Source organism: Plodia interpunctella, chromosome 24 (genome assembly GCF_027563975.2).
Source record: "Plodia interpunctella isolate USDA-ARS_2022_Savannah chromosome 24, ilPloInte3.2, whole genome shotgun sequence".
In the NCBI taxonomy this organism is placed as follows: Eukaryota; Metazoa; Arthropoda; class Insecta; order Lepidoptera; family Pyralidae; genus Plodia; species Plodia interpunctella.
The window spans coordinates 2,639,100-2,650,475 of NC_071317.1; the positions used below are offsets into that span (position 1 = coordinate 2,639,100).

The 11,376-nt window shown below is 35.7% G+C and overlaps 1 protein-coding gene across 2 annotated transcripts; it reads right to left on the minus strand.

The window, feature by feature from the left end:
- Positions 1-1,070: 1,070 nt before the first annotated feature.
- On the minus strand, positions 1,071-11,165 carry LOC128680483 (zinc finger protein 260-like). Of its 2 annotated transcripts, none has more exons than XM_053763681.2 (12): positions 10,916-11,165; positions 10,591-10,762; positions 10,151-10,348; positions 9,616-9,747; positions 9,316-9,392; positions 8,749-8,954; positions 8,137-8,232; positions 5,838-5,972; positions 3,985-4,095; positions 3,476-3,681; positions 2,805-2,896; positions 1,071-2,320 (listed from the first exon to the last, which is right to left on the minus strand). In XM_053763681.2, exons 1-12 carry the CDS (start codon positions 11,033-11,035, stop codon positions 2,270-2,272), a joined length of 1,596 nt encoding a protein of 531 aa, XP_053619656.1. In that variant the 5' UTR covers positions 11,036-11,165; the 3' UTR covers positions 1,071-2,269. The 2 variants fall into 2 exon arrangements, with proteins under 2 accessions (XP_053619656.1, XP_053619655.1); XM_053763680.2 differs by lacking the exon at positions 5,838-5,972 and adding an exon at positions 4,664-4,801 and having other exon boundaries at positions 10,916-11,108.
- Positions 11,166-11,376: the final 211 nt, after the last annotated feature.

Consider the following 11,376-nt stretch of genomic DNA (forward strand, 5'->3'; position numbering starts at 1 on the left):
TTTATGCTTAATTCATGTCTGGTCATTAACACATTAAAATAAGTTAATGACCGGTACATTTAAGAGAGACCTAGACCCAGCATGAAACATAAGCTAACGCGGGCAGAGCTGCGGGAAACATCTTTTAATAACACTTAATATCATTGATTAGACTGCGCCACGAAGGATCCGGGACAATATGTGGGACTACCAATAACGGTCAGGAATTAGGTAGCGTCGTTGATGTAGCACCACTCTCTGCAGGACTTCTTTCTCAATGTAACGGTGGTTATGTATCCCTTGGTCGCCTCGGAGGATATAATGTGGTACTATTTTAGGGTGGAACCACTATTAAATATATGACAATGAAATGTAGAGTAACAAACTTATATAGTACCTACTTACATATCTCCGGGTTGTCAAAGTTTAAGAACCACAATTTTTTCCCCGCTCGTAATAAGCGCATTAAGGGTGGAAAAATTTAAACTCCGCGCGTCCCGAAACTTTTCGCGTTTTCTTTTTACATTAAGGACAAAAAGAAAAAAGGAGACTACTTAGAAGGGTGGCACAACTTTTAATATCCTTCAGATGGACGACGCACATAACAAAAATTGCGACAATTCAGCACAACTTTATCTCAAAGTAATAAGGTTTAATTTAAAGTGACGTCAATATTTTTGGCTGAATATGTATGTTTGTTTGATTGTAATATAAACACGGTGTATATGTGAGGCGCTTGGCGAATTTAAAAACTGATGGGGATGACTCAAGGGAGTGTTTTGACACTACCTACAAATTTATAGGTAGGGTGGTGACGAGAATGGAATAATAAAATGCCATTGTTTTCACTGTGTGGTTGGGCACAGAAATGGCCAGGCAAAGATAACAAAAATACCTCCAGCTTGTTCTTATATCTGTGTCTAGGTAGTTGTATAAAAGTCATGTTAGATGCCTTTACGCGACTTGAATACAATCTGACACCAGTGTTACTAGATTCTACTTAGATGATCGATAGATGATAATTATAGATGATAACATTTTACGAAAATGAAGGTTACGTACGAAACAAAAAGAAAAAAAAAAAAACAAAATATAAATACATGATCTTTATTGTAAAATCATTACTATGTTATTGTAACATATTAACTGACATTCTACTAAAAATCCACATTTTTGTGAATAAACGAATGGACAGATAACAAAACATATGATAATATTATTAAACCAAACTTACAATTAAAAATGCATCTCACTATTTAATTATACAAGTCGCACATTGATTAAAAAATATATCAAGGTTTTTCAACGATCTAAATTCGAACCTATCTACCTTAAAAACAATCAATAACCAAGTCTACCTATTTTATAATAAATATATATCAAGTATTTTTTGTCTTCTTGAATAAATTTTATAAATTGGCATAGACTACTCTCTTATTCATAAAAAAGAATATGTTTTGTCTCGTTCTGTCAAATATAGCGCGTTAGTGACAAAAAATAGTTTTTTGAAAGTCTCGATCGATAAGATACCTGTGTAATATTATTTTTATATTGTAAATTATTTGTTTTTACTGACACTAGTGAAATTAAAGTTCATATTACTAACATCATGGACAAAAATGAATATATTGAATTTAGCTTTAAGTATGCCTATTTTTTTTTATCAATATGAAAGTTCGTCTTTTGTATATTTTTTTTATTCGCTATTGATTTAGCCAGAAAAATACGGTGACATAACATAAATTTAATAACGAAATCAACGCGTGCATTATAAAACTTGTTATCTACACATGTTTTTGATGAAATTAAAACTCACGAAACGATTTTCATGCCACTAGTATCGTTAAATCAGGCACAAGAGTAGACCACCCCGAAAAGAATTATGTATAACAGCAGAGAGTACACATATTTTGATAAATTACAGACTGTCAACAAAGTGAAAAAATTAAACGAGGGCGCTGTCTCCTATCGGCTGGCAACACTGGGTTTTTACCAATCTTGACCGTTTTATTTAGTATTACCATGGCAAAAAAAAAATAGTTCGTGAAAAACACGTTTTCTTCACTTTCTTGACAGACTATGGCTTTATATTTTCAATTATGTAATTTAAAATAATCCGGATTAATTTCACTCTATTTCCAATGCCTTGTCTACATTTGAGATATGGACAAAATTACTGCCTTCAAGGGCACTTTATCAAATGAAATATACATAAATAATACATACAACTTTAACTTTCAAAAGCCCCTTACAATGAAAGGATTTTTAACAATTATTCCAGTAGTTTAGATCACTGCGACTGGTCATCTTGGTCGATAGAGAACTCAGCGTCTAACACCTCCTGTACACAAAAATACCGATTTATTGAATGCAACATTTTGTATTTTAAATATTGACTAGAAAAACTCTTAGTAAACATATATAAGTACTGGTACATCGAGAGATAATCACATTTGTATATTGAATAGATATAGACATAATGATTTTAATTTACCTTTTCCCGATCATTCAAAAGATTAAAGATGTCTGTCTACTCAATAACTCCTTGGGAATGCTATTGTTTCTTATCAGCTGATAAGGCTATGTGTCCTTTAGTCACCTTGTATGACATTCAAGGCAGAATAAATAAGTCCTATTTTATGGCGGAATACACACGGCAAACGGAACCTCACACCACATTCGTCATTTTCTGTTAGGTCCTAAAATTTAACCGGCAAAAATGTCTTACGGCATTAAGTCCGCCATTGTTAACTATTTTAGTTGTTCAATAAAATTTAAACATATTAAAAGATATACAATTATTTATAAAAATAATAAACACGAACCCCCTGCATGCCGGCGACGGCGCGGTCAGTCTCCTTCTCCTCGGTGTCGTGTTCCTCTTCCACCACCAGCATCTGCGCGTCCGCTTCGCCGTCTGTCAAGAAAGTGAAGGAATTAAATGAGGGCGCTGTCTCCTGTTGGTTGGCAACACTGGATGTTTACCAACCAATCTTGACCATTATAATTGGTGTTGCAATGGCAAAAAATATAGTTTGTCAAAAATACGTTTTCTTGACAGAATATACAAAAGTCCAGGTTGAAGCCCTTATTCAGAAATTAGACCTTCACAGGCAATTTTTAAATTACATATATTTCTACAACAGTATTTCGAAACGACCACTGCCGAGTTTAATGCCGAAAAAACTCATTTAAACAATGTTGGTCACTGTCGTTCTAGATGGGCTTACCATTATAGCTTTTTACGTATACTTTTTTTCTAATAATATAACAAAGTACATAGTCAATAGAAACCAAAAAGCATGGTGATGATTGTGATCGAGTGTTGATAAAAAAATGTAGATTTACAACACAATTAACCACATATCCAACCTATCGGCTAGTGTATCGCATATACACTTGCCACCAGACGTCGGTACGTAGTTGTTAAAAGTCATGTCTTGAATAATCTGACACCAGTGTTAGCAATAATACACTCAATAAGAATGTCACAAACCTTCAGAAGGAGCCTGCATGAGCTGCAATGCCCCGTCCACAATCTGCCCAGTGAGGACTCCGGTTAGACTGTTGACGTTGATCTGTTGCCTCATCTTCTTGGCTTCGGCTTCCATCTGCTGCTGCAGGTACAGCTCCTTGTGGTGTACCTTGTTGTGGTATTTGAGATGGTGTGCCTTTGTGAACTTTTTGTTGCATGGACCGCATCTGAAAACGACAATTTTTTGTTTATTATTTAGACGGATCTAGATACCTAGTAAATTTTTGAAAGCAGTTCGCGCCATAGGTTTTGGATGGCGCCGAAAAATATAAGACCTATATTTTAGGACTTCTGAACATTTCGTTTCTATTTGTTCAAATTTATTTCTTAAAAATGATTCTGCTCGTTTTCCCCCACGAACAACGGCGAACGAGTAAAAAAATTACTATAGCGCCGTCCTTGTCCTTGGCTCGTCCCCAAACGGAAAATCATTGATAAATAAACAATAGCATAAAAAATGGTGTACTCACGAGTATTTCTTCTCCCCTGTGTGCGTGAGCATGTGGTTGGCGAGCACGTATGAATAGTTGAACGCTTTGCCGCAGATCGAGCATTGGTACGGCCTCAGGCCCATGTGCAGCCTGCGTGGAGACAAATTACTATTATCATCGATTCAATTGAAATAATTTATTGCAATTCATATTGTACTAAAGTTTTCTTAGCTAGCTATACACTGCTTACAAAAAGGTACAATACGAACAATGCAATATTGAGCAGATGAATCACAGAGTTAGGCCGATGACGGACGGACGGACAGACATGACGAAACTATAAGGGTTCCTTGTTCACTTCGGAACACTAAAAAGGATATCTGACCCTAAAAATGAAAGAGTCGCAGCTGCTTTATATTTAAAAAATGAAACTTTTCAATTTAGTCAAGTATACTTGTCATTTATTTCACACTAGCGGCCCGTCCCGACTTCGCTCAAGTAAAACCATAATAAATTATACACTACTTCATCAGGAATCCGGAAAAATCCGTCCTATAGTTTTTGAGTTTATCACGTTCATACAAACTAGACAGACGCAGGGGTACTTCTGTTTATAATACGTAAGAATTATGCAATATAAATTATCGGTTACAGGTCGCCTTAGAGTTAAACGTTCGTTTATGTAAAACTATGTCTAGCTACTTTGTATACATATCACCTCTCATGTTTCTGCCGGTCGCCGTGCTCAAAGAACCGCCGGTCGCAATGCCGGCACTGCAACGGTTTTACGCTGGTGTGTCGCCGGATAGTGTGGCGTTTGAGACATAGCCGGTCGGTTGTTGAGAAACCGCATACGCTGTTCCAATGGTTGTGTTGGTAGCATGAATTCTTGTGCGGGGTATATAGTGGATTGTTGCGGAGTTTAAAAGATACTCGACTCTTTGTTTTTGCTCAAACAGTACAGTTTATAAGTACTGTTTAAATTACTAAGCATCATATTAAAGTTAAGCACGTTTTTAGGTAAAATATTTTTTATCTCAACTAAAATATTGTAACGTTTTTTTACCTAAGGTTTTAACTTTTTTATGAATTTGACAGTAAAAATATACGAAGTACTACGCTAAAACTAAGACAGATATTTTTTTTTACAATTGTAGTGCCAATCTAATTTATTAACAATATTGCCAATAAATTTTGGACTTAAATTAATTGGCGATTAGGTAGCAAATTAACCCGTTGTTCGTGTCAACTAAAAATTCAAAGACACATCGAGAATCTTTTATGAACTCCATAAAGGCATACGACATCCTACTCGCTCTGATATTTCTCCAAGTTCCAATCATGGGTGCAGGTGATCAAACAACTTTGACCTCTACTCTTCGGATATAAGATGATCTGCCAAAACCCCCTAAGGATCATGTCACCAACAAGCGACATTAAACTCTAATCCTAAGACATAAGAGTTAACTCACCTGTCATGATTGTGTAGTTTGCCGAACTTCCTAAATCATCACAGACACGAAACTGTCAAGCGACTTTGAGCTCTATTCAACTGTCATAAGTGGCAACTCGCCGCTTCCTTGTTTCCGCCGACTGCCTGGTGTTGTGCTTTTGTTAGGACCATTTCGCCAAGCAACTTTGAATTCTATTCCGAAGAACTAAGAATGAATTTGACTCACGTGATTCTGCCGGCTATCGAAGTCCCGAAAATGCAACATTTTTATTGCGACCATGGTGTTTTTAGTTAAATCATTACCGTCAAGCAACTTTGAGCCCTATCCCTAGGTGGTAAGAGTTAACTCGCGTCTCCAGTTTCTGCTGGCTGCTTTTGATTAGGCATTATTGTCAAGCAACTTTGAGCTTTACACCTAAGGTGATAAGTGTCAACTCGCCTCTCATGTTTCTGTCGGCTGCCGAAGTCCCCGAAGCGTCGGTCGCACACGCGACACTTGTAAGGTCGTTGACCCGTGTGCCGCATCATGTGCCGCCGCAGTTCCATGCTCAGAACGCACGCGTAACCGCAAATGCTGCGTGCAAAATTAAGCCTAATCATCACGATAATGCGTTTTTTTTCGCCACAAGTTCGTAATCTGTTTGAAAAAACCTATATTAATAGGAAATGGCAAGATAGGGTACCTTTGGTAGGGCCTTATTGCGATGTTTTAAGTTAATATAAACATTTCCAGAAAGGTTACTCGTAAAGAGTTATGTTTTTCGTATTCGTTACAATGGAAGCGGCTGACAACTGCTATTTTAGAAGTGTTTACTTGAAACTTAACATAAAGCATCTACCCAAGGTACAGTTATATACCACTTCATATGTATTTAAGTATTTTTACAGATAATTATGTATTTTTTTATAATTATTATAATATCCCTATAAAATGATTAATTAACCTTAAGAAAACATTTCGACTTTTAAAATGAGTATTTCCATTGAAAGACATCAAATCAAGATTGTCATTTTTAAGCACCGAAACAAACGCGGTATAATGACATCAAAATAGTTTCCTCCGTCAAAAATTTACGAATACGAAACTACTTTCATGCCACTAGAATCGTGATGAAAATTAGGCTTTATATTTTGTGTTTCAGTGACATTATTTTTACAAATTTGAATTAAAAATGTTTAGTTACACGCACGCACTCGTACCCGCAAATGCTGAGTGCAATTCATAATTGGACTTGCATTAAAATTGCAGTAAAAAAAGTCAAGTCAGATGCCTTTAGTTAACTTGAATAAAATCTGACACCAACTTTAACAATAATAAAACACTCGAGAATACAGAAATCATTATAAATTGGCTTGAATACGATTACATAGAAAATACAGAAGACCAAAAATAGTATAGTGGTAACTTAAATGTTGCAGGTGTTAGTAAAAAAATAATGGACCCTGGGCTCCGACGCTCTAAGGCTGGAAGCGACCGGGAAAACGCTCAGACGAGAGAGAGAGTAAAAACATAACCTAGTGTAAATACGCGTATTTTGCAACTTTAGCATAGTATTTTTTATTAATACAAATTTAAAATGCGATCCCTATAAGACGGGTGCGGGTGCGTTCAATAATTTAAAAATAAAGATTTAACAGCATTTGTGAGTACGGTGGTCTGTAGCGAAATGGGAGCAGTGTAACCTCTATAAAACTTCGATACCAGAGACAAAGAAGACTAAAGACGAGCTAGCATAGCCAAATGAAAGCATTTCCATACATTCCCGGCCCACATTATGGAGTCTGTAGTTTTCTCTGTTTACGTTTGAGAAACAACTTATATCATCACATAATAAAAAAATCGGGCATTCTGGCAGGGGATAAGTAGTTTTATTAATTTACCACCCAGTTACGTGCAATGGTTACGTTTCTACCACCCGCACCCATGCCTTGGAGGTTTTATTGCCACTAAATGGCGGTAGTCGAAGTCACGTCAGTTGCTTAAGGCGACTTGAATAAAATCTTCCAACAGTGTTTTATATTTTTGAAAATAATAATGAGATGATAAAATTCTGGAATCGAGCGGAAATTGAACCCGCGCCCCTGTCCATCCGGAGGACTGTCCCGGATAGACAGGATAGATTCCAGAATTTTATCATTTCATTATTATTATTTTTAAATAATTTAAAAAGCATGTGTGACGTGTATAACAAATTATGGATTTGTTATACACGTCACACATAAACAGTTTTATATTGTATTATTATATATATATTTTTTAATATATTTAGGACAAATCAACAGATTGAGCTAGCCCCAAAGTAAGTCCGAGACGTGTGTTATGGGATACTAACTTAACAATACTATATTTTCAAATACAAATATAGATAAACATCCAAGACCCGGACCAATCAGAAAAAGATCATTTTCTATCATGACCCGACCGGGGATCGAAACCTGTCGGTTCAGTGGCAAGAACTTTACTGTCGTAAAATTATTATTATATTGATCAATATGACTCAATAAGTTTTTTTGGTCTCGTCATAAAAGACTAAAGGTAAATGAATGCTAAAGTTTTCATCATTAAAAAAACTTGAAAAAATAATTTTATATCCATTGATATAAAATTATTTTTTCAAGTTTTATCTATAGTAGTAGTAGTTAAATTTAATTGAATGAGTCATAAAATCTAAAAATATCGCGACGAATTAAGAACCTCCTTATTTTGAAGTCAGTTTAAAAATGAATACAAGTGTTACCTGCAAACGAAAGGCTTGATCCCCAAATGCCTTCGTATGTGCGCCTGGAGTGAAGCATTTGATGTGAATGAGGAACCACATGTTTCACATGTATGCCTGCAATCAAAAGTAATAAATAAATTATGTTATAATAAATAAATATGTTAATTATTAAATAAATAAAGTATTGGTAAAACCTGATTTGGAATTTGTGAAGGAAGATTCCAATGGGTGTTCCCATATCCATAATATCCATGAATACTAACATTATAAATAAAGACTGTCTATCTGTCTGTGTCTGCTTTCACTTGACCGCACCACTAGCTGTGACCACTCCGCTACAGAGGTTGTCAATATCCTCCTGATATAAACTGTGGGATGCGTAGGCGATTAAGGGATAAGAACTGATAGGCAAAAACAGTATACCCAAAGAAATTTGACGTCAGGCGGCTAGTCGTAAAACCACAGCCAAATTTCCTAAACATAAGTATTTTTTATGCATTCCCTAGTCTCCCAGCAGAGAATGAAACCTTGAAAGTGTTTCAAATGAAATCATCATTACAAATTTTAATGTCCTAACTGCAGGAAACACAGCAGTGAAAAAGTTAATAAAATGCAATGAATAACACTTACGACTTCTCATAAACATATTTCTTCGTATGAGACTGTTTCTTCTTCGGCTTGGGATTGAGGATATGGTCCGGAATGGGCTCCGAGTAAGCGAGGATAGTCTCCTGCAGCAGCATGTCATTGTCTCCATCTCCGTCTCCTTCGTCCTTCTCCCTCTTCTTCTGAGGAGTTCCGTTGTTCTTTCGGGGCCTACCGCGTTTTCTCGTTTGCTACACAATAAAATATACACTTCACAAAACAGTGTCTGGTCCAATCCCTTACAGGGTAGGTGTTGCGCAATTTCGAACAGTATTAATAACAAATACAGTGAAAATGTCGTTTACGATTTACCTATAATCTCTTTTTCTATAGAACATTTTGCTTTTATATGAGATTTTATTTGATTATCTTGAGCAATCAAGAAATTCATACAAGGAGATTTTACTTAATTATCTAGAGCTTAAAATAAAATTTTAAGCTGTTTCCATCCAATCATAATGTGAAGCGAGAATGAGAAGTGAAAAGTATATTGTACTTGTAACATAGATAATAGAAGCATTAATAAGATGTCACGAATGATATCATACTTACCACTTTAGGTGCCTCATCTATTTCAGATTCACCTTCCTCCAACTCCTCAGCTTTGAAATCTGGGTCGTCATCAAATCCTAAAAAAAATTACAACCTTTGAAACTATGGAAAATTACAGTTCCCTTGGCTGTTTTTTTTTTCGTTGATCTATGCTTGACTGGCAACAGTGTACCAACTAATTAAAAAGATCATGCTTATCCAAGTCTTTTTCCATTATTATTAGCCTTCTTTTTCATTTATCACTATGAAAGAGACTGCAATAGTATTGAATGATGATTGATGATTATTAATACAACATACCATCATTATTAAAGGGTTCTTCATCTGGTGGCTCACTCTTCAAATCCAAGGAGCCTGAGGCCAGCAATGTGGTCAATGCTTGAGGCTCTTTCTCTTGAGACTTTGGTTTCTTACGCTGATACGGACTGATATCTGGGAAGAATATGATTATCAACTAGATTAATTCAGTGAATGGGAGAAACTTATATCTGTTGCTCACAGCCTGGTTATGGTAGGCATATTTGACCTTCTGTCATTAACTAATCTAAATTTAATAAAAATCAGCAAAGTTGTTAGCTGTAAAGGCCTAACTGTGAAAGTTTGACAAACAGATTAGTACATAATTTATTTATCACCGTTGGGTGATAAATAAATTATGTTGTTGAACTATGCAGGGAATTTCTTGCGGGTCTGACAGGTACAGGTGGAGTGGGCCGCTTTCAGCAAGAAGATAGAGACAGGCAGTGTCTAGACACTGGTGATTATTTATTTTAATCAAATATAATATGGTTCTCTCAAAGTAGTGAGAAATCAATGAATAACAAATCAAACTCACCAATCTGACCCTGCTCATTAGGGTACTTCCGAGGCCGGCCTCTCTTCCGAGGCCCAGGTGCTTTTGTCACCACAGCACTTGTTGGAGTTTTACTTAGAGTCCTCGTCCACTGTACTGTAGGCTCATGTTCCACTGGCAACTCGTACTGAAGGAGTAGTCCATTCTCTTGCTTTATTGTTATGGTTTCTGTTTCTGTTACTGAAATTAATAGGTACACAAAATTTGAGTCAAGTAACGATTTTCTAGCTGGAAGCAATACAGAAAACAAACCTTACTATTCAGAACAGCAGTGAATACAGTAAGAGAATTAGTTTGATGTGGTGATAGGTTAAAAAATTAAAATGTATTTGTATTTACTTACTGATGATAATACTCCACTTTTTTAGTGATTACATACCTAGTAGTTTACGTTTAATATTAAAAATTGATTATTATTTCACCTTTCGAGGAGTTGGTAGTGGTAACTGCCTCCGAACTCTTGAGGAATTCCTCCAAACATTGCTTGAGAGTTTCGTTTGAAGATAAACATTGCTGCTTGAATTTGTAGGCATAAGTGAGGCGATCCACGCAATTCAAACAAATTAGTTTCGGCAACGTGTCGTCTTTATAAACCTAAAATAAACAAACATGTTTTATAATTTCCAACAAGTCAAAAACATCACAAAAATACCACAAATAAAATTAAACAATATAGCAACATTATTGTACGAAAAAATTAGACGGGGTGGCCATCGCAACCATTTTGGTGTGGTAATTTTTACATACCTCGACACCGCAGCAGTAAGAGTATTTGTCGCTAAGTTGTTCGTTATTTTCGTCCCAATCGAAAAGGGATACCATATCCCCAGTCTCCAGACAAACTCTACACGTTAACTGCCAATCCATTTTGTGTTAAAAATGTGACATTACATCAAAATACACAGAAAATTCAATGGATTTCATCTACCGGAAACTGATTAGCCAACCCAACGCGTCACAAAAAGTACGCTTCTAGTCGTTCCGTTTTATACAGAACAAGACGAACGAGAACGTGATTACTCACAGAGTATGTACATCTTTAAATAGTTGTACGAGTATAAAAATATAAAACTATGAATATTTATTTTATATATAAAATAATTGTTGAAATAATAAACGATGAAAATACACTAATACCTAAATATTCTAAAATATTCCCCAAAAAATTTTTATGAATACCAGAATGTTGACAATCAACACGCTTAGTT